General features: G+C 33.5%; 1 protein-coding gene across 1 annotated transcript in view; it reads left to right on the forward strand.

Moving 5' to 3' along the window:
• The window catches only part of KIF21A (kinesin family member 21A), a 149,426-nt gene that overhangs the window by 82,847 nt on the left and 42,172 nt on the right, over window positions 1–24,407 (forward strand). Inside the window, exons 8-21 of the mRNA XM_044915437.1 lie at window positions 561–756; window positions 1,157–1,346; window positions 1,704–1,767; window positions 6,611–6,814; window positions 12,329–12,367; window positions 16,428–16,518; window positions 16,957–17,074; window positions 17,465–17,653; window positions 18,093–18,292; window positions 19,369–19,476; window positions 22,961–23,029; window positions 23,125–23,336; window positions 23,493–23,646; window positions 24,146–24,340. Coding sequence (XP_044771372.1) covers window positions 561–756; window positions 1,157–1,346; window positions 1,704–1,767; window positions 6,611–6,814; window positions 12,329–12,367; window positions 16,428–16,518; window positions 16,957–17,074; window positions 17,465–17,653; window positions 18,093–18,292; window positions 19,369–19,476; window positions 22,961–23,029; window positions 23,125–23,336; window positions 23,493–23,646; window positions 24,146–24,340 — 2,029 coding nt within the window. The remainder of the gene's footprint in view (window positions 1–560; window positions 757–1,156; window positions 1,347–1,703; window positions 1,768–6,610; window positions 6,815–12,328; window positions 12,368–16,427; window positions 16,519–16,956; window positions 17,075–17,464; window positions 17,654–18,092; window positions 18,293–19,368; window positions 19,477–22,960; window positions 23,030–23,124; window positions 23,337–23,492; window positions 23,647–24,145; window positions 24,341–24,407) is intronic.

Below are 24,407 nucleotides of genomic sequence, written 5' to 3' on the forward strand. Positions count from 1 at the left end.
TCTGCTCTGCGGGGAGCCTGCTTCTCCCTCTTCCTCTGCCTGCCTCTCCCCCCTGCTTGTGCTCTCTCTCTCACTCTCTGTCTCTCTGTCAAATAAATAAATAAAATCTAAAAAAAATTCAGGATACAAATAATTAAATAAAAAGAAGATAAGTGTAAAATACTGAAATATTAAGTGGGTAATGAAAGAAATGATTTTTGAATACAGTTTGTTACTACTATGGATAGGTTAAATTTTAGAATTATTTGTATTGTTTCAGAAATATTTTGTAGAGGGGTGAGAAATAAATATATGCACTTGCACTTTCTCAAAGTATTATGGGTAAAAGAAAAATAATATAATTTCGTTTTCCCCAGTTTCACCTAAGTAAAAATCTTTTTCCTTAAGATAGTCTTAAAGCATGGGGACTTATAAATTTGCTTTTATTTTTAAGTTAGTAGTATCAATCTTTTAGTAGCTTGAAGATAAGATACTATTCAAAAGGCAGGATATTAAAAATGCTTATTTCAGTATTTTACATGCTTTTTTCTGTAAACCTAATTATTCTTTTTAACTTTCAGCCAAACAATCATGATAGCATGTGTTAGCCCTTCAGACAGAGATTTTATGGAAACCTTAAATACTCTGAAATATGCCAATCGAGCTAGAAATATCAAGAACAAGTTGATGGTCAATCAGGACAGAGCTAGTCAGCAGATCAATGCACTTCGTGGTGAGATCACACGGCTTCAGATGGAGCTCATGGAGTACAAAACAGTGAGTGAATGGGTTTGACTTTGCATTTTGTGCTGCATCTTGTGAAGAAAGTGATGCCTTTTTGTGATGGCTTATACATACATATCTCCAGAGTCTCTTGTCTGTCAAAATAGTAGCTTCCTTTCTTTTGGAGATAGAATTCTTTAGTTTTCCTTGTGGGTAACTTTTAATATTGTCCAGTCTATCGACCTGACCAACCTCTTGTTTCAAAAGGCTTCCTTAGTCACTTTCTTTAGTGACAAATGCACCACAAAGGGATGTAGTAGAGGGAAAAAGATCTCTTTTGCCTCAAGGCTACTAAAACAAAAGGGCCCTTTGTTGTAGATGTGTTGTATGCTTAAACAAAACTCTTGTATATTTAAGACCCCTTAACAAACAGGGAAATATTTTCCTTTCCTAGGGTAAAAGAATAATCGACGAAGAGGGTGTGGAAAGCATCAATGACATGTTTCATGAGAATGCTATGCTACAGACTGAAAATAATAACCTGCGTGTAAGAATTAAAGCCATGCAAGAGACAGTTGATGCATTGAGGACCAGAATCACACAGCTTGTTAGCAATCAGGCTAACCAGGTTCTTGCCAGAACAGGTATATGTATAAGGTGGGATAAGTGAGGGATTAACTCATGGAGGGCAGGAAACATTCTTTGTGTTCATTAATTACCTGGAATATTTCAAGTAGAAATATCAATCTGTGTATATACAGTCTGTGATTTTAAGTTAAATACTTAATTTATAAGAAATACATTCTTGAAGAAACAAAATTTGGCTTTTTGCTCTGTAATATTATTTTATTGTCTGCTTATATAACTAAGGGTAGGAAATCTGCTGTATGAATTGTGTTTTAAAGCATTATTATTTTGTTTCCATAACTTTTTTTCTCTGATTCTGTTTTGTTGAAGTTTTAATTTAAAGAAAATTCTTAATTTCATGTTCTGTCTTGCAGGTGAAGGGAATGAGGAGATCAGTAATATGATTCACAGTTACATCAAAGAAATTGAAGATCTCAGGTGCAGTTCACATTCTTTAATATGTAATGCATGTGTTTTGGTTTTGTAGTATAGTAATACTATTATTTGTTGAGCTATTGTTTAGTGATATTTCAGTCCTTTGGTGAGGTTAATTTTAGTAGGTACTTGCCTTTCCCATAATGTCATATTCCAAACTACTTTTCTCCCTTCTCTTCCCATATTATCCTCCTACTCTAGTTACTATACTTCTCACTGGGAGCTTACCCAACCTGACGTATAGGACCAGCATAACTGATATCTCTAAGGTTACTTTTGGTGCCTTCCCTCCCTGTGCCTCTTTCTCCACCATTTAGGAATGGTCAACATTAATGTCATTTCTAATTTTTTTTAAAGATTTGTTTATTTTGGAGTGGGGATGGCAGAGGGGAGGGAGAGAGAGAATCTCAAGCAGACCTTCCCACTGAGCATATAGCCTGATGAGGGGCTTGATCTCACGACTCTGATACCATGATCTGAGCCAAACTCAAGAGTTGGATACTTAACTGACAGAGCCATCTAGCCCCTCAGGGTCATTTCTAATTTTTTAAATGTCCCGTTACTCCTGTTCTTTTCTGTTTCTCCAGCTGCTTTTTTATGTGTGACTCATTGCATCCCTACCAGTTTTCCTGCCTCACTGGTACATACAGAGGCACCTTCAACACTCATTTCATACAACATACTACAAATGCTCACCGTATGCCAAACACCATGTGTGGACTCCGCAAGTGTGACATAAACAAGGAGTTCCCAGTCTAGGTGGGGCGACTTTCATATATAGTCACATGTAGTAAATGGAATGACAGAAATTAGTTACAAGAACACCCACGCCTGGTATGAGAAGGTGGAGGAGACCACTGAGCCCAGACTGGGGTAATACAGATTAGAAAGCAGGTCAGGGACAAAATTAATTTCTCTATTTTCAGGTTCCATGGTCTGCCCTGATGGCTGAGCTACTTTCTCTTGAAGTAAAACTACAGTCAGCTCCATGGGAAGCATATAAGTAGCTCAGATCTCATTTTTGCTACCCATTTGCAAAAAATAACCAAGTGGGAGATCATCTTTCATAGCCACCCTGACACTTCTCCATCTTGTATTTGTGTGCTCTTCCTCTCCAACACTGAGCTGTGTTAGAGACAGAGATGAGTATTGTTTCCATTGTTTCTGCCTCCATAAGGCACACTGGATCCCTTAAATGTTTCACGAAGTGAAAACAAATAAGACATTTGATGTGGTTGCAGATTAAGTTACTCAAATAACTGTTACCCTTATTTGGTGTGTATATATATCTATATATATTTCTAAGCTTTACCTTTTTGGTGGAGGCTTTTGGGACATTGTGTCCTGGTTCTGGTCAGCAGCCAATCTGGACTTACAGTTTCTATCCTGTGTTGGCAGTGCTGTTTCCTGCCTACTGCCAAAAACTTACTCTCTGCCCTCACTCTATAGACCCTTTTTACCATTCCTCGAGACATAACTGATATTTCTATCTTTGAATTCTTAAAGATCCTCTTCCTCTTCCTAGGCTGCTTCTCTTTATCTCTTTTATTTCTTTGGCACTGGTCAATTTTTGAGGCTCATTCTAAGCTCTGGTTTTTGTGCTTTGTTTCTTTTCTTCTAAGGCCATATCGAAGCCTGATCTCACTATAGGACAAATGGCTTGACTAGTGTCATTATTTCCTACAAAAGAGAATCATTTCTACTCCTTATAGTGGCTAACCACAACATCTAATATCTTTCTTTTTCAAGTTCTTGATATAAGACCATTCTTTAAGCCATTTAGAAAACAGAGATGACTCTTAGGCCCTGAGTTCAATCAGTGATCAAATCTTCCTTGGTGTGAGTTAATGGCTTGTTCTACTTGTCCAAAACTTCTTTGATGGTTCTTTAATTAGGTGTGTCCCACTCCTGACAGTAGTCTTCTAGAATCCCAAGGCTGTAATTTACAATATAAAAATAATGTACATATAAAGTAGGCATAAATGAGCTTTGAATTTAAATTGGATTACCTGGATTGAAATTAAATTTTCTATTAATAAGTGTGTGACCTTGGGCAAGTTCCCTAATATCTCTGCGCTTTAAGTTTGTTCATGTCTAAGAATGAGGTAATACCTGCTAGTCTCAAGGAGTTATTATGGGGCTCAAATGAAAGAACAAGATGTCACAGCCTAACGTGATATTATTTAGGTCCAAGTTCACATATCATTTTTTTCTCTACTAAATCCTATTCCAATCCATATTTCTAGCAAAACTTCACCTTTGGAAGGCATTTATTCATAGCTCCTTTAACATAATGCACATTTATGTTGATATATTGCCACTTGGGAATGTTTATATTTTAAGTTTTATTCTAATTGCAAAATAGTACTAGTTTCCTTTTAATAAATTTACATGTCCCATTAGTTGTTGTGAAATAATAATGGACACTAATTAATTAATTAATTTCTTGTTTTCTTGGGCGGGGGCTTAAAATTTTTGTAGAAATTTTTGAGTAGATAGGAAAGTATAAAAAAATTAAAGTCAACCATATTGCTACTGTTACTAGAACTGATGTTAACATTTTGGTATATCTCTTTAATGTTTTTTCAATGCATACTTTAGCAAAATTGACATAAGGGTATATATATTGCTTTGCTATCTTTTCTTTGAAATATAAAAAGATATGAGCATTTTTAAATGTTATTAAATATTTTTCTAACATAATTTTTGCATGATTCCATGTGGTACTATCTCGTGGTTGTAATTGATTTGTTTAATTGCCCACTGCTTGATAATTATATCCATTTCCAACTTTTTGATAAGAATAGTTATTATTCATTAAATATATTAGCAGTTTGGTGAGTTTTAAATTCATTATATCATTGATCCTCATAACAATCATAGGAAAATGTGTATTTTCATCTCATTTTACTGAGGAAAGAGTAGAGGCTTTTAAAGACTAATAGCCCAAGATCAAGTGAGTGACAGAGCTAAGATGCAAGCCCTCAGTCTGTTCCATCCTAAGGAAGTTTGTATCCTTCCCCTCATGATTCACTGCTTGGTCTCTTGTTAAATGAAATGCAGGCAACAGGATTGATTGGTGAGTGGAAAAGAAAGAGTGTTGTTATCAAAAAAGCCCAAAAAGCAACTTCTGCTAATGTGTCTTGGGCTTTGTGGAGTTGATCCCTAAAGGTTTCAGCTTTTATCAGCACCAGCATTGAAGAAACATTGAATATACCCCTATGAAATGCAAACTTAAATCAAGTAATAAAAAAAAGAACTTGTCTGGTTATTATATAAATGAACCAATACAAAACAGGTCATTGTTGATAGCTAATTTATTATATTTTTGTTGATTCTTAACATTCATTATTATGTACCCAGGCTATATTGAAAATATAGAAAAATGTAAATATTGACTTTGGGTTTTTATAGTTAAGCTGAGTTTTTATACTTAGGTTATGCTGTTGATTAACAAAATGACAGCATTATACTCAGAAGTTTCTTCAAAATAATTTTGAAATCATTTAACTTGGAAGTTTATACACAGCTACTTAACCATTTCAAAATACTGTAATTGTTATTCTGCTCACATATGATACCAGACATATAATAAAGGAATTTCATTAAAGAATGTATAAGATACTGACTTGAAACATATTCACTGACTTATGTACACTCTGTTTCTAGCTGATTCCAACAGTATCATGAATAATTTTGGTAGTGAAAAAACACAGAGCTGACTGCATCTTCTAGAGCTTATAAATTGCAAATTATTCTAACATCTTTTTCTGAAATACTTGGACATACGGCAGAAGTGCTATGCAATATAGTTTTGAGACAGATCTAGTAAGATAGTACTTTCTCCTTATGGCCCTGTCTCAATCACTTTTCTGCCAAATTGACCTTGGAAATGTATTATATTGAAGCAGATAATTGTGTTCTTGATGGTTTAAATCAAGTAGCAATAAAAGACTAGCCTAGTGGACTCTGAATCCCTTTTTGTTTCAAGAGTCCCCTCTTTTAGAACCTCATCATTCTATGTTATGTTTTTTTTGCATATCACTGACAGTACATACATTATTCCCCTGTCATTATTAGGACTGCTTGAGCAAACAAAAGAATGTTTTCAATTATCAAACTCAGGTTTCCTTGGAGATACCATCTTTTCCCACGCTATGCTTGGGAGCCAGATGTCTTTCAGCCAGTTAGGGGCAAGTTTGGCTAACTATTCCTTACAAAGATTTGGAAATGCTATTATAGCATGATGAATGAGGAACTGAAAGAAAGGGGACCATGCTGCTTGTGGATTTTAAGTTTAAATGATGGGTTTACAAAGCAACATCACTAGTGCCTACTGGCCAGAATGCAACTAATCTAATTACCATAGGCACGTTTGAACACTAAAAATGTGATTTCAAATTTACAATTATTTAATCAGGGAATTAAAAAAAAATCCTAAACATAAATGTTTGTGAGCACCTTTATTTAGAAAAAAAAAAAAACCCTACCCTGTAGCAACACTGAAATACATTTTGAATAACATTTTAGCAAAACAATGTATTTAAAGTGTTCCCTATTTATTGCTAGAGTAGTCAGATTTGTAGAGACAGAAAGTATCATGGTGGTTGCTAGGGGCTGGGAAGAGAGGGAAATGAGGAGTTAATGTTTAATGGGTGCAGAGTTTTAGTTGGAGAAAATGAAAAAGTTCTGGAGGTGGATGGTGGCCGTGGTTGCACAATAGTCTGGATGCACTTTGTGCTGCAGAGCTATATGCTTAAAAATGGTTAGGGTGGTAAATTGTATGCTATGAATTGTTTACTACAATACAAAATGTTTCCTGTTTAAATATATTTTTATTCACTAGGGCGAAATTATTAGAAAGTGAAGCAGTGAATGAGAACCTTCGAAAAAACTTGACAAGAGCCACAGCAAGATCACCGTATTTCAGTGGATCATCAGCTTTCTCTCCTACTATACTCTCTTCAGACAAAGAGACCATTGAAATTATAGATCTAGCTAAGAAAGATTTAGAGAAGCTGAAAAGGAAAGAAAAGAAGAAGAAAAAAAGGTAGTGTTATAAAGTCACTGCTATATGAATCCCTGTTTTTCTTTCTTTTCAGGATATCTTAATTTGCAATTACAGTGAGTATATATATAGTCTCACAGTATATTAAATAAGGGAAATGTCATTTAAATTAGCTGAAAATTATAATGATATACTTTTAATGGTTTATCTCTACTTGTATGTAAGAAAAATAAGTTAATTATAATAATATGGTAGTAGATTTTATTTAGACTATGACAAGGTAAAATTACTATTAGAAATTATTTTATTATTTTTCAAATAGCTGCTTTTGCATTCCATTCATCTTTTCTGCAAAGCTTGCTCTACCATTACAAGTCACTGTTTTCATTTCTTTCCCATTTTCTAATGCAATTAAGTAGTCTCATGGATATAATCTGATTCCTGTCTAGATTAGTTTAAAGGCTAAACTAATCCATCAGGCTGTCATTTAATGTCATTTGGTCTCTTCAGTATTTTCTGCAGGGCTTCTAATTTGATTATGTCAAAGTTATTTATGTTATTTTAGGCCTTTTGAATCAACAAGGAGTTACTCAGCTTTTCACCACTGTTCTAGGCTTTCTTTTCCTTGCATCCTGATAATAGCTTCCTCTGAAATCAGCTGGGTGCAAAGAAGAGGAAAATAAAAATTTGACCACTTGTAATGTGTGAGTGGTTAAATATTCACAAATTCTTTATGTGTCTACATATTGATTATGTGGTGCAGTCACATTACTTACTAAATATATTTTGAACCTGTCAGTCAAATTAATTTTAAGCATTTTTGGCTAGATATTCAAAAGGGGGCACAGCTATCAAATAGTTTGTTACAAGAGTCTTGCTTTGTAGAATTATTATTGACATTTAGTCTACCTGCTGCTTTGCTCAGTTTATTTAGAAATTTATTTAGGCAACCAGGCATTTCTTCCTTGAACAGTCCAGTTGACTAAAGTAATTGGAGATTTACATTTTTCAAGTTAATTCTGCTGTGTGTCCTTTGGTTAAAAAGGAATGATTAGAATAATTAAAACAAGGAGTTACACATTTATGGTTAGGAGGCATTGCAACTGAAATTGCATTCTTAAGATACTAATGTCTTAATAGGTGTTTTTCTTGGATGACTGATTATGGCAGCAGTAAGATATATAATGATTAGCTTTTATGCAGGGTAGTTAAAACTGAAACAATGATCACAGAGTTATATGTGATCCAACATACTGCTTGAATGAAAATGAGATTTTTGCACACGACTTACTATTTTCTTGTAAAATTCAGTTTTGTAGTTGGTCAAAATATCAAATATTATGACTTGTTTTTAAAGGTCTTGGTTTTGTTCATGAATAATAAGTATAAGAAAGGGTATCTTTCTCAAGGTCATGAACTGATTCTGTTGTTTCATTTTGAGGTAAATTTAGAGATACTACCATAATTACCTGTTTGGTATGAATAATGAAAAATAGGGATCCCAATAGAAACCTAGGCTGTCTTGACATTTGTATAGTGAGCATAGGTACCCTAAAATAATACCTCTGATGGAGGTTATTTTTGTGACAATGCAGGGAGATAAGCATTTTGATTGGTAAATAGTACTAAAGGAAAAATATATTATTATTAACATTTGTCCCTGGTGCTTTTAAGGTAAAAAAATTAAATAGCTGTTTTTTCATGGTGAAAAATCGGCTATTTCAGTGATTAAGGTGGATGTAATAATTGTTATGGTAAAAATAACAGCAGATGTTAATGCTAAAAAGACCTTACCAAACAACTGTATTTAAACTTAAGAACCCAAGTGAAAAACGTAAGTTATTTTTTAACAAAAAGTGATATGAAATAAAAAAAAAATTGGTGAGGAAAAAACCAAACTAGATAAGGTAAATTTAGAGATATTACCTTAATCATCTTGAAAAAAGTGAATAATGGCTTAAAATGAGAAAAATTAATGCTTCCTAAAAATTAATAATCATATATGATACTTTAAAAAATGCTTTATAAAGCATTTTCACATACATGCTACAGCATGTCTTTGTAGAACTGAAACCTACATAATGTAGTGTGAACCTAGAAAAAAATTTTCTTGTGTACCATAAACTGCATGATAGCCTTTAGAACCAGTTTATGAATCTATATTACATATAAATTTGTAGAATTTAATACAGTTTTTCCTACCACACTCTATTCAAACCCTGTTGTGGATTTAAACATGAAAATCAATACTGTTTTACTCAGCTTGATTATCACTGTTAACTTTTTGCTGTAGATCCTAATAATTTTTAGACTGTATGTAATGTAAATTCCTATTTTAAAAATAGGAAGCTGCCATTTTAGCTAAAGGGTTTGCTACAGGTTGAAAAAAAGAGTGACAGCAGTTTGTCTAGTCTTCCATTGGAACTCTTTGGAGGCAGCAGCTCCTGTTTAGGTATATTGATTCTGGTTGAGTTGTTTTATATCCCTCATATTTATTTATTTTATTCATCAGAGAAGGCATTGTAAAATTTGGATTCTGCCTCAACCTTACATACACAGTAAGTTTATTTAAAAATACTTTGGGGAAAAAAAAAAGGAAAAAAATTCTTTGGAATTTGGGACTAATTTTTCTCTAGAAAATGTTATAAATACATATTGTCCAGGTTTCCCAACTGACTCACATCAAGTGATTTTTTTTACCCAATTTGTAGTGTGGTAAGAGCAATTCACAATGGAAGGGGAAAAAGAAAAAAGGGAAAAGAAACTTTCTTTCCTTTCATGGATATAGCCAACCTTCAGGGAGAAAGTGTGAATTTCTGCTTTAGCCATCCTTTTTATTCCATCTTCTGACCCCCTGTGTCCTTATGCAGCCGGTCGTGGTCCATTCCTCCCTTATGTGGTCAGTTCTCATGTAATTCACCCTACTCTAAAGTATTCCTGATTCCAAAATCATCTACTTCCTTTTGTCCTCTCCTTAAATTCAAATTTGGGAGCGAAACCATCTACGGCTAAAGGAATTCACACTGTATATATATATCTAAATACATTCCTTATAAAGGAATCCACACTATATATATATATATATATCTCCCCATTATAACCAGTAAGCCTCCTTTCTAAGGATGTTTGTGGTTTTGAAAGAGGAAGCATTAATTCAAATACTGAGTGACAGTGACCTCATGAAGAAAAAAAAAATCAAGGTTTTGTAGGGAAGATTTTTACCTTCTGTTAGCTGAGGGTTTCCAAGATCTATCTGGGGCTTCACTTTTGGGTTCAGATATCCTAAGCTGCCCTCATTCTCATAGCTGCATTCTTTCCTGTCCACTAAAGCCACAAATTATGTAGAAGCTCCATTTCTTTTAATTTACTTGGTTTTGTGTTGTTAGTTTTTGGTTGTAGTGGCTGCGGGACCTCTGACAAAGTAAGTGTTGGTAGGAAGAGTGGCAAGTGGGTCCTTTTATGTTAGAAACTGCTTTTATGTTCAAGGAGGGCATCATTAAGTCCTGTTTTACATGAAAGTTGAAAGTTTTTCTGCATCAAAGTCTTTATCAAAGCTACAAAAATTAACTAATACGTGGGGGCTTAAGGTTTATTCTTCTACCTGTCTGTGCTTATTTCCTATTGAGCTGTAAAATCATCCATAGTTGTAGATAGGAAAATAAGGGAGTGTAACAAAATAAGATGAAATAATTGAAGAGACTGTATTACCTCTTTTTCAGTAACAGAAACGTTGAAATTGTTGGCAAGATTTGTTGTTCTCTCTCCTCTTAATTCTTTCTCCATGTAACGGAACTAAATAGAATAAACTGAACTCCTTTAAATTATGAAGAAGTGTCAGATTATTAGTTTATTTTTCTGCTCCCCCCACTGTCTTTTTGAACTACTTGTTGCAATGTTGTTTAACAAAACAATTGAAAAGTAAGTGTTGGTAGGAAGAGTGGCAGAACTTATCAGAACTTCTCTTCATAGATTTTTCTAAACCTCCAGATTATATCATCAAGTAGGTAAATCTAACATTTACCTACTTCTTAGCTCATATCATCCATACATTTTAATAGAGCTCTCTTGTGTTAGATAAACAAAAATTCTGCATATCGGATATAGAAAATTTGGGCTCTTTGGCAGGGAACCATATCCTTTGAACTACTGTAATTCATTTTCATTAGTATAAGCCTACATTAGGCATTAATCCCCATTTTTTGGATATCTAGCTTTAAATGACTTGAATTATAAAAAATTTTACTAATTCATCAGACTGCATTATACTTGTGTTTAGTGGTGTCAGGTTGAAACTCTTGAAACACATAGATTTCTTAAGTGATGGCTTTATTTTCCTTTTTCTAGCCATTATACTGGACCTTTTGATCCCTGGTGAATATCACTCTAGATTTTTTTTCCCAGAAAGATTGCTAGTCTCTTCTTGTAATAGCAATATGTAAGTTGATTATGAAAAACAATTGCAGGCCAACAAATAAAAATCACATGCAAACACATGAAAATAACTGGCTTGAAATAATTTATACTTAAGGCCCAGTCTTTTCATTTCATTTCAATATTGATGATTCTGAAAAATATTTTTGGAATTCTGGTTGCAAGTGTGCTATATCAAGATTGCTATATGCTTAATCAGAGCCTAGCACATCTGTCTTTTTGTTTATATGACAAATATTGGTATCCAGTACATTCCATTGAGTAAAGATCCCCAATTCTGTGTATTGAATGTTGTTTAAATTATATTTCAGAGTCTTTAAGTACATAGTTTTAGTTTTTCTTATATTTTTCTGACTGAAGAACAGTCTTACTAATGGAAAGTACTACATTTCCCATTTTATTGCCACCTTTGCCTTAGTCCTTTTAATAGTTTCTAATTATTAGAACAGTGATGTTATGAGATTTTATTTTCAATTAATAAAATTACAGTTTTTCACTGATATCATAATAATCATACTCATTTGACTGTAATACCATTTCATGTATAATTTTGAAATAGAATTATTTTTTAGATTTAGTGATGTTCACATGTAGTATATTAAAAATAGAAAACAAGCTTTAAAAGTAGCATTCTAGTATGTAGTATTAATGGTATTTTCATATTATGGTATAAAGGCATTACTTTTTGAAGTTCTTTTAATGATGCCATAAAAAGGTCTTTTGGGAAGGCTTAAAAGGAAGAGGGTATCATTGAAAGTGGGCTTTTTTGGGGAAACTGAGAAAATCGAATCATTTCAGATTAAAAAAAGCAATGGCATCCAAACACTCTTACTACTGATCAAGTTATATAAACTGAGACTCTACATTTTACTGCTAAATAATTTCAACTGATAGTCTATATACTCTTCTTAGGTATAATGCTGCTTGTTTTTCTACTTACTTTTTATTCATACAAAATGTATTGCCTTTTTACTGTGTATTGTCCTTTGATGATATCTTTTAAAATTTATTTTAAAGTCTTCAAGCTCATGTATCATTTTTACCTTCTTATCACTTTCGCTTTTTACTGTCTGGTTTGTCCTTCATTGGCTTGGCCTTCCAATACTGTGCCTCGTGATTTTGAAGGCTACAGAAACTTGAGGAAAGCAATCGAGAAGAAAGAAGGTTGGAATATTTCCCAGGTTTTTTATTAAAATGTCATTTAAATACTTAGTTGCCATTCACAAGGAAATGTGTTATAGAATTATAGATTGGTTCAGACTAGATTAGCCTGGTGCTCCTAAAATTAATGATGATTTTATAAAATTGACAAATACATCAAATACATTTCTAGAAACTACTTTTTCAGAAGAAAACCCTCACAAGTTATATGGATTAAAATTCAGGCAATTTCACGTGACTTCTGAATAAACTGGCATAATTATGATGGTGACTTACCTTTTTTAGGCTAAAAATGACCCCTCAAAAACCCACCATTGACTTTCAGAATGTATCTTTCAAAACCTTGTGAGCAGATTGGGAATTTTTAACTGGGTGGGAATTGAGATTTTGTTGCAGCCCATGCTAAGTCACAGGTGGGCTTTTCTCCTCTCTTATTTGGTGTAGTATTTGGAATATTATATTTGCAATACAAATGTGTTTGTATATACAAATATTTTAGTAGTTGTTGGAAAGCAACATTAAATGGCAACAAAGCAACAGGAAAATGTGGCCTTATTACAGATAAGATTTATAAGGCATTTTTAAGGTTGAATTAGAAAAATAAGTGTTGCTTTTAAAATGTATTTGAGGTGAGAATCAGAAACAGGTATTTTCTTTTTTTTTGCTTAAAATTTGAGCAAAATTTAGAGGCATGTTTCTGAACTCTCCATATAATAAAAATTAACATTTTAGTCATTCAGAATTATAGTTATTTAAACGAGGATTAAGTAGGATTTTACTTATCAGAACTTCTCTTCATAGATTTTTCTAAACCTCCAGATTATATCATCAAAATGATTAAGAAAATAATATTTAAATATTTTAGAAGCACCGCTTTAGAAATTTCATCTTTTACTTAAAATAAGCCTTTTGAGAACTTTTACTATGCAATAATTAGTTACAGTAATATCTTATTTTAAATATGAAAGCTTGAAAATTTTATTTTCTTAAAATTATTTAATAATTTACATTCCATAATTACATTCCACATATTATATAGTATTCTGCAGTATCTATAATTTTATTCTATAATTCTATAACTTATTTAAAGTATTCTATAATGAGAATGTAATTCTAATTGTTTGCACTAGAACTCACCTAATTAGTATATATTTAGGACATTATATTTATTATACGAATTAAATTATGGCATTAAAAATGTGAGATTTCTTCTCCTTCAGGTCAGAATAAAATGCATAGTTAAAGTAATGTATGGAAGCCACCCTTCCACCTTAAAATTTTCAAGTCCTTTGTCTTTAGTGAGTAAAGTTTGCTTCCAGTTTTTATAGCATCCCCTAAGGGATAGGAAAAGCATAGCAGTTTTATGTTCTAGGACAGGGCTTTCCGAACATGAATATGTATACAAATCACCTGAGTGGTTTGATAAAATGAAGATTCTGATTCAGTAAAACTGAGGTGGAGTCTGAGATTTTGACTATCTAACTAGCTTCTGGGCGATGCTCATGCTCCCATGTCTGTGAACTGGACTTAAGTGTAAGATTCTAGAATACCGGCCGGGGAGTCAAGATACTTCCCTGGGCTGCAGTTTCTTTTTAGGTTGTCAACAAAAATGTTGACATTGGTTGTCAAATGTCAAAGGGGTTAAACTGCATGATCACTAGTGTTCCTTCCACCTTCAAAATTCTGATTCTATGTAACATGCAAACTTAAATATCTTTCATGCTTCTTAGTTATTTTAGATATCAATTCGTCTCAGTTTATTGAGGAAAACTTGAATATTTGAGGTACAATAACTATAAAGTATCAATTTGTATTTTAAAAACTTAAGTTTTAAGTGATAAAGGTAAATTAATAATGTAAAGTTACAACTGCTCGTCTTTCTGCATCAAAATTGGCATGAATAGCATATAATATATGAATTAACTTTATATATAAGTGAAAAGTAACATTTGCTGGATACTGGTGACTTGAAAAAAGTAGGAGATAACCACAATAAAGTGGTTATCTAGCTATAAACCAGAGTAAAAGAGCATTTGGGTTGGAGCTTAAATAATGAAACAACCAACAATAACAAAAATTGTGTGCTGCAACAATTTACAGGTGAGGAAGGAAGACTTCATAGGGGAGAGACTGGGGAATGCTGATGGGAAATTTCTTTCCAAACATATTCACCTGTCCTAGCCTTAACCTTAGTCTTAAACCTCAAGTATAGTCTGTTTGAGTGCCATGTACTATCCTTTGAGTGGGATGATGGATGAAGGGGAGTTTCTTTCTAGAGTTTCAGCTGGAACTGCGTGATGGAAAATCAACAGCTCTAGTATAATACAAGTGATGTAAGAGAGGCATTCAGTATAATCATTTTTTTTTCCTAACAAAATGATTTAACAACACTCATGGAACCCTGTTATAATTTACTTGATCTCTCTCCAGTTAAGATTGTTTTATTGATATTACTACTGGTTTCTCCTTCTCACTCCAGAGATATGCTGTCTTCTATGCATCTTTATGCATCTTTCAGCCTGTGCCGTTGGACTCAACATAGTTAGTGCACGAGACACATAGAGGTGACAAACAGGTGCTCGTGCACAGTAATAGAGATTAATATATTTAGTAAACACTGCACATTTATTATGTACATCCCCTGGGCATGGGGGACATAATGTTGAGTCAAACAGGCATGATCCCTGCCCTCACAAGGCTTGCAGTTGAGTAGGGAAGATAGAAATTAAAGAAATGATAACATAAATAAACATGAATTAAGAACTCTGAAGTGCTTACAAGGGAAAAGTTATTTATCTTGCTCTGAGTACAAAAGTATCTGTGAGAATTGGGACCTAAGGTTAAACATTACAGCTTAATAATAACAGAGCTTAAATAAGATTACATTTTTAGCCTAGAAACGAAAAACAAGTCCAGGTATTGGGGCAGTTTTTAATGTAGCAGAATGCCTGAAAGATATGATAGCTGTTATAAAGTTATTTTGATAAAGTTTTTAAGCTCTTTCTAGGGGAATTTTATTTGGAGAATATTGCCTTTTTGAGCATTTTTTTTAATTCTTGATGATTTCAAGATGTTGCAGTAGCACAAGAAGAAATTTTTCACATACAGATTTATTTGAAGTTCACTTTCTTAATAGTATTTAGTTTGATTAAATGCATGAGTCTAGTGAACAGATGTGTAACTTCTGCGCATAACTGATCATGGTTGCTGAACCCTAAAAGAGTCATAGTGAATTAAGTGTGAAAAATTTTGCTCACTGTAGTGTGCACTGTCTTCTTCTCAAGGCCACTGGGGCTGAGTTAGCTTAGCTGTAAGCATTACCTAAGCATCATCAGTATGTGGTTACAGCTGTTAGTACCAGATGACCATATAGGAGGCTTCTATTTGGTATGGCCCATCTTGCGGCAGATCCTGGAATTTCCTACTCAGTCAAAGGTCAGGCTGAACCTCAGACAGTTTTGATATGCAAAGACCCATTTCTTTGAGAACATTTTAAGAGTCCTGTGCCATACATATGGCCTAGGAAAAAACCCTGTGCTATTACTAGAGGAGACCTAACCACACTAATGGATACAGCTAGTGTAGACAAACTTACTGTGAGCAGATTTAGTCTGTATCTTTAAATTTACTCTTAAGCATATTAGGACATCAATAAAAATTCAGCTTCTGTATCTTTGTGTTTAGATGGGAAAAGTCATATATTTAGATGAGAAAAGAAAAATATTTGTTTGATTTCCTTTGAATTTAAATCACCTACGTTCTAGTTAACTGACTATCACTATGACTACTTCATAGCTATCTCATCAGATCTCATGCTTTAGGGTATAATCTCTTCCTCAGTGTTTCTAGGAAGTAAGCTTTTCTCCAATGATATAAATCACTATTGTTTGAATGGCAATTTCTGTTTTCCTCTGAAGCATCAGACATAACTTTGCTCAGTCAAATGATAAACTCTTCTAGTTTGTTTTCACAAATAATTGATGATTTTTAAGATCTGGGAGACAAAAGTGAACAATTTTCCTCTCTATTTTAATACTGTACCCTTTTGTTCCTTTTTTTAAAGTGTGGCTGGTAAAGAGGATAATACAGATACTGACCAAGAGAAGAAAGAAGAAAAGGGTATTACAGAAAGAGAAAACAATGAATTAGAAGTGGTAAGTATGAAAGAATGAACTTGTACATTTCATGCCTGAATTTAGCTTGTTTATGGTTGCTGATAACTATACTAACTTATATGTAGACTTATATGTAGAAAAGAGAAATGGTTATCATGTATCCATTTTAAACTATTTGCTTGAGGACTTCTTTTCTTCAGAAATATGAGCTATAAAATACTGGCAACTGTCAATCTTGTGCAACGTGAAAGCATTGTGTGCATGTGTGGCAGGGGGTAGAATACTGGGAGAGGTGAAGTACTATTTTATTTAAGACAAAATTATGTAATAACCCTGACATTGTAGAATGAGTTTTGCACTGATGAAAGGTGAAATTTGTGTACTTCTGTATTTTGTACTCCAGCAATCTCTCTTAATGAGGTAATCAGTTTGTTTTGTTGGTATTTGTGCTATTAATAGTCATAAATCACATTTTAGGAAGAAAGTCAAGAAGTGAGTGATCACGAGGAAGAAGAGGAGGAGGAGGAGGAGGAAGAAGATGACATTGAAGGGGGTGAAAGCTCCGATGAATCAGATTCTGAATCAGATGAGAAAGGTACTTGCTGTTCAGTACAAGGACAAAAATTAATTTGGGGAATTTGTTTAAAATACGGGCAGAAAACATTCTCCATTCATTCTTGACGAGGGCAGCTTTTACAACTGCTGACTTGTGTATTCCCTCCCAGCCTCATGTGTCTGCCCCTCCTGGATTTAGTCATTGTGTGATTTCCATTCTTAGCACAAATAGTATCTGTTGTCACTGATCAATGTGAACAGTCTATCTTGTTCACCTCTTTTTTAGTTTTTGGTTTATCCAGGACATTTTCCTTATAGCTGTTAAGTGAATACCTGGATGTAGATGGTGGTTTTCATGCTCTTGCTTGAAAGTTAGAATTATGATATTGTGGCCTATTACAGTGTGTTTATTTTCTTCTTTTATAAATAGCTAATTATCAAGCAGACTTAGCAAACATTACTTGTGAAATTGCAATCAAGCAAAAGCTGATTGATGAACTAGAAAACAGCCAGAAAAGATTGCAGACACTGAAAAAGCAGTATGAAGAGAAGCTAATGATGCTACAACATAAAATTCGGGACACTCAGCTTGAGAGAGACCAGGTGCTCCAGAATTTAGGTAAGAATTACATTTAATTCTGATTAAGGTTCCAACTAAATTGCCAAAGTACGTTTTTATCATTTCTGCCTTTAGAAGAAAGAAATTACATTAGAAGCCACATTATATGCGAGTTTGTCTCATTATGTTAAATATTGCTTATTTTTTCATTCTGGTTCCTATCTAGGCTATTTAATTATTTTGTCCAAAGTTGTGGCTAATTGTTTTACTGTCTTGATTTATGCTGGGAATATTTTTTAAATTAAAAAAAAAAAAACCTTAAATAATTGTTAAACTAAGCTGAGAGTAGATAATAAAAGAGAGAGTGATTCACAGGTGCCCTGGCCTTTTGAGGTTTGTGTTTGGAAGATAGTTTTTCTCTGAGCTCATGAGTTGTAAATCAGCAAAATGAAAATCTGTATCTCATAGAAATAAATATAAATACCCTTTGATCGTTTAGGTTCAGTGGAATCTTACTCAGAAGAAAAGGCAAAAAAAGTTAGGTCTGAATATGAAAAGAAACTCCAAGCCATGAATAAAGAACTACAAAGACTTCAGACAGCCCAAAAAGAGCATGCAAGGCTGCTTAAAAACCAGTCTCAGTATGAAAAGCAATTGAAGAAATTGCAGCAGGATGTGATGGAAATGAAAAAAACAAAGGTATTGATTATATTTTGCATTAAAGTCTGATGTTGAGGATATTTGTGTCATTTGGGACAAAAAATTATTGTGGTTCTTTCCATATTCAATAAAAGGTAACCCAGTCTTAAAAACGATGCACTTCCTTTTGGCAGTTAGAAGTTGTTTCCTATAGTCATCCATTATCAAAGCCTTTCTTCAGAGTAGCTGAAAATCATGTGGTCAAAAACAGGGCTTCTTTGACTGATGGATATAACTCTTCTCCTGAAACACATAATATATTATGAACATACAAAAAATTGATAATTACATAACAAACACTATATTCACTATTTAAGATATTAAACATTTACAGTATACACAAAACCTATGTATTCCTTTCTGATCATATTCCCTTTTCCCCCAGAGGTAACAACTACCTTGAATTTAGTGTTTATCCTTCCCATGCATAGAAAAATATAAATTGTCTTCTCTTGACAAAAGAGAGTATGTGAATCCTTATCTGTCCTGTGTTTTTGTTGTGGAATTAATTATTCTTATTAACATTCGGCATGACAATCAATGTCAAATAGTAATTGTGAAATAGCAAATGTGAAAATGATTTAGGAATTTTAGATTATAATGTTGTGTCTTTGCTGATGACAGCAATAGCTAAAATTATTAGGTGCTTACTATATGCCAGGCATTGTTATAAGCACTATACAGATATTACTCAATAAATTATCATAATAGTCCAATGCCATAGAGCTGTTACCTCTATTTTATATATGAGGAATGAAAACCTAGAGAGGTTAAGTAATTTGTTCAAGGTCACACAGTTACTGGTAATAAGTACCAAAAATAAGTACCAACTGAACACTGAATATAAAATGCATAGAGCACTAAGCAATTTGATAGAAACATATTAGAAAATTGTTAGAAATAGAAATCTGTTAATCCCACAAAATAAGAATTGACCATTTAAAATGTGCAGCAAAGCTCCATTGTTTCCATTTTAAGTACTCAGAATTCTAACTGCTTACTTCCATACATGTGATTAATTTAATGAATGTTGTGATAGGAAAACTCCAATAGATGTGTTTACCTAATTTTTTTAGGTTCGACTAATGAAACAAATGAAAGAAGAACAAGAAAAAGCCAGATTGACAGAGTCTAGGAGAAACAGAGAGATTGCTCAATTGAAAAAAGATCAACGTAAAAGAGATGTGAGTGGACTTTAACTTTTAGTTATATACAAATATTGTACATTGAACAAGCTTGTTTAGTAAATGGAAGAAAATTTTCTGATAACTATAACTATTAAGTGCTGGTTAAGGACCATAATTAAGCATTAATTTTATAATATATGGATTATAGTAACTCCATATTACAAGGTTATAAAAAACACTATAATACTATTACAAGTTTTATTAGAGGCTTATTTCCTAGATGGTGAGATGTAAGAAGTTGGCAAAGGATAATTATCTCTAGGGAGATCAGGGAACTACTTGCAGTATTATGTAAGATAGTGATTTTAGGCTGGTTCCAGAGAGTTTCACCACTAGAGATTCTTAGCAATGTTCCTGGAATAATAACCCACTTTCACCAGAGGAGGCTTTACTAAGAGCTCTAAAAGTTTTCATATTCTTTCACTTAAGAATCCTACTTCTCCCATGAACTTAGACTAAGAAAATAATCTAAAATAAACAAAATTGTTATGAGTTAAAATCTTTATTTTAGGGTTATTTGTAATAGTGAAAAATGTAAAAACAACAAAAATGCTTGACAGTAAGGGGAATGGTTAATTATTGTCCATCTCATTTAATAGGTTATTATTCATCCATTGAAGATTAGGATTTGGAAACTGCATAGTAAAATGAAAAATGACTGCGATTTAACATTAAGTGTAAAGTAGCATTTTTTTAAAAGAATTTATTTATTTGAGACAGAGAGAGAGCATGAGCTGTGGGGGGGAGGCAGAAGGAGAGGGAGAAGCAGACATCCCGCCGAGCAGGGATCCCCATGTGGGACTCCATCCCAGGACAATGAGATCATGACCTGAGCCAAAGGCAGAGGCTTAACTGACTGAGCCATTCAGGTGCCTCATAAAGTAACATTTCATATATGCATGCTTGATTAAAATGAGGGAAAAAAATTTTAAGGATATATACCAACATGCTAACTGTAATTGTGTTAAGGTTTTAGGTTATAGTTTGTTTTTTCTTCTTTCCAAATTTCTGGCAAAATGGTTATTTCATTTATGATTTTTTTTTCCTCAGAAGAAGAGGCCATCATGGTCTTTTTCCCATTGTTGGTTAGGTTTCAGCCTCTGTTCTTTTTTCTTGCTCAACTTGTTCTAAATCCTCCCTGAAGAAAATGTGAGCAAACAGCATGTTTTAGAAAGTAGACATGTACTTTGGGAGGTAAAAAGACAATTTAAGGAGATAGAAGGGAGTAATGAGAAAAGTAGATATTTTCATGAGATGACTGCTGCATTAAGGCTATATTTCTTTCTTTTTTCCTATTTACAAAAATTGGCATATATTCACGAGCCGTAAAATTCACTCCTTTAAACTGTACAATTTAAGGATTTAGTATATTCACAGAAGTGTGCAACAATCATTACTGTTTTATTCCAGAATATTTTTTATCACTCCAAAAAGAAACTCCATACCCATTAGCAGTCACTCCCATTCTTCCCCCTCCCTGGCCACTGACAGCCACTCTAGTATACTATCTGTCTCCGTGGATTTGCCCACTGTGGATGTTTCATATGAATGGAATATACAATATATAGCCTTTTTTATCTGGCTTTTTAAATTTAGCATGATGTTTTCAAGGTTCATCTATGTTATTGCATGTATTGGTAGTTCACTCCTTTTTATGACTGTATGGATAGAGCACATTTTGTTTATCCGTTCCTTAATTGGTAGATGTTTGGGTCATTTCCACTTTCTGGCTATTTATTTATGTATTTATTTGGAAGTTTTTATTCAAATTCCAGTCAGTTAACATACAGTGTAATATTAGCTTCAGTGTACAGTATAGTGTACAATAGTGATTCAACACTTCTGTACAACACCCAGTGCTCATCACAACAAATGCCCTCCTTAATCCCATCACCTATTTCACCCATCCCCTCCCCTCTGGTAACCATCAGTTTGTTCTCTGTAGTTAAGAGTCTATTTCTTGGTTTGTACCTCTCTCTCTTTTTTTCCCTTTGCTCATTTGTTTTGTTTCTTAAATTCTACATATTATTCAGCCATAAAAAAGAATGAAATCTTGCCATGTGCAATGATATGGATGGAGCTAGAGAGTATTATGCTAAGTGAAATAAGTCAGAGAAAGACAAAAACCGTATTTATTTTGTTTTTAATCCAAACTTTGGGATGACAGGAATAATTTTCTTACAATATTCACTACTTACTTCTTTGTAACTAATTCATATGAGACATAGAGGTCAATATTGAACAACTAACTCCTGGGATGGAAATTTTGAATCTTATTTCACAACATAGGATCATATATGATAGAATATTCTGTTACAGAGATGTGATGCTGGCTAATCACATACAAAGCTAACATTCAGACTCCCTCACCCCTTTTACTTACAGCTGTGAACCCCTTTCTAAATTGTTTCACGTCATATTCATCTTTTAACCCTTTGTATATTTGTACACCATACAAATAATATGAATGAATTTGAGATTTAACTTAGAATAGAAAAAGCTTAATGTAGTAGTAACAAGCTTCAAACAATATGTTAATTTTAATTTTTGGTAGTTCATTCATTTAAAAATACTTGTTAACTTTGCCTCTATGTCAATCATTGTTGTAAGTAATGAAGATATGGCAGTGATAAGATAGAGTCTGTTTCTCCGAGAATTCTCATCTAATGACACAGGAATATGCATAAACATGAGATGAATGATCTGTTTGAATTAGCGATAGAAAACATAAAGGGTTATTTGGTAGATCACAGAATTTAAGTCCCAGAAGGGATATTTGCCCAATTCCTAAGCTTTGCCCAAGATCACAGAGTTGAATAAATGACAGAACTAGAACTAGGATTTCTGTTCTTTTTTAGCCCCAAAATTCTTTCCTAAATTATAGCCCTATAAAAAGGCTTAGAGTAATTTATAATGAATTGTCTTTATCATATAAAGTACCTAGAAACAAATTGGCAGCCAATACTGACGTGTTTTATTGTTCATTTACTTTACCAAACATAATATTTTCAGTTATTATAAAGTGTTAATATAATTATTATATGTTTTCCCTATATTTAAAACAGTTAATAATTACTGTATATATTGTAAAGTGACTTTATTGAAAATATTCTAAGCTGTGTTTCTTCCTGTTCATGCCTCAGCTAGCAAAACAAAATGTCTAGCAAAAATGAAATGATATATTTATAAAGCATTTAGAAAAGTACTTGTGTATAGTAAGTATTATATACTGTATCTTAAATAAAAGTATGTCACAGAGATAACTTCATTTTTTAGAAAAAGGTGGCTGCATCAGTGTGCATTTTTATTTATTGGAATAAAATATCCTAATTTTTAGTAATGGTTGCAAGGTTGTTGTTAGCTCAGATTCTGCTAAGAACTATTATAGTTCCCAATGGGATGGGGGACTATATTAATGCAGGAGTAGGAAGCATTGTATCTTTCAGTTTACCATTGTAACTTATTTGTTATTATCTTATAGCATCAACTTAGACTTCTGGAAGCCCAAAAAAGAAACCAAGAAGTGGTTCTTCGACGCAAAACTGAAGAGGCAAGTCAGTCATTTGGCGGAAACATTCTGGCTTTAAGGTAAATGATATATTTCTGTAGATGAAGAGAATGAGCCAATCTCTCTTGCTCTTTCAGGTTACAGCTCTTCGTAGGCAAGTGAGGCCCATGTCAGATAGAGTGGCTGGGAAAGTCACTCGGAAGCTGAGCTCATCTGATATCCCCCAGGACGCGGGTTCCAGTGCAGCTGCTATAGAAGCAGATGTATCAAGGGCAGGAGCCCAGCAGAAAATGAGAATTCCTGTGGCAAGAGTCCAGGCCTTACCAACACCCACAGCAAATGGAACCAGGTCAGTACAGTTCTTCTGTTCCTTCTGACATAATCTTTGTGGCATTATTATTAAATGTTGGACTTCAATGGAAAACAGCTCATTATTTGGCAGTGTACAATCAAGTAATTAATTGCACATAAGTAATTATGTTTGTCTGTTTTTATGTGATTATAGAAAAAAATATCAGAGGAAAGGACTGACTGGCCGAGTGTTTACTTCCAAGACAGCTCGCATGAAGTGGCAGCTTCTTGAGCGCAGGGTCACAGACATCATCATGCAGAAAATGACTATTTCCAATATGGAGGCAGATATGAATAGACTCCTTAAGGTGTGGAAAATAGAACATAGATATGTTCTTCCTTAGCTGGCTGTTAATTTTAGTTTTCCAAATTTGATCTCTGGGTAAATTAATACTCACCAATTTTTTTGGTGAGTTTTGATTGCATTGTGTTTGAATAGATGAATATCATTTCTTTTTTTGTTTTGCTTTGTTTTAATTGTGGGAAGAACAGACAGCATGAGATCAGCCTTCCTAACACATTTTTAAGTGTACAGCACAGTGTTGTTAACTATAGGCACAGTATTGTACAGCGGATCTCTAGAACTTACTCATCTTATGTAACTGACACTTCATACCCATTGAACAGCACCTCCCCCAGCCCCTGGGGACTGCCATTTTATTTAGTGCATCTATGAGTTTGACTATTTTAGATACCTCATATAAATGGAGTCTTACAGTATTTGTCCCTCTGTGACTCACTTATTTCACTTAGCATAATGTCCTGGATCAATATTATTTCTTGAAATCCAATCTGTTTTCTCAATAGCAACGGGAAGAACTCACAAAAAGACGAGAGAAACTTTCAAAAAGACGGGAAAAGATAGTCAAGGAGAGTGGAGAGGGAGATAAAAATGTGGTAAACATCAATGAGGAGATGGAGTCATTAACTGCTAATATAGATTACATCAATGACAGTATCTCTGAGTGCCAAGCCAACATCATGCAGATGGAAGAAGCAAAGGTTTGTAATTGTAAAAAAAATGGTTAATGGCTTAAGGAAGATATTTTCATATTTATCATTAAAAGCA

The sequence above is a fragment of the Neomonachus schauinslandi genome, chromosome 5, assembly GCF_002201575.2.
Source record: "Neomonachus schauinslandi chromosome 5, ASM220157v2, whole genome shotgun sequence".
In the NCBI taxonomy this organism is placed as follows: domain Eukaryota; kingdom Metazoa; phylum Chordata; class Mammalia; order Carnivora; family Phocidae; genus Neomonachus; species Neomonachus schauinslandi.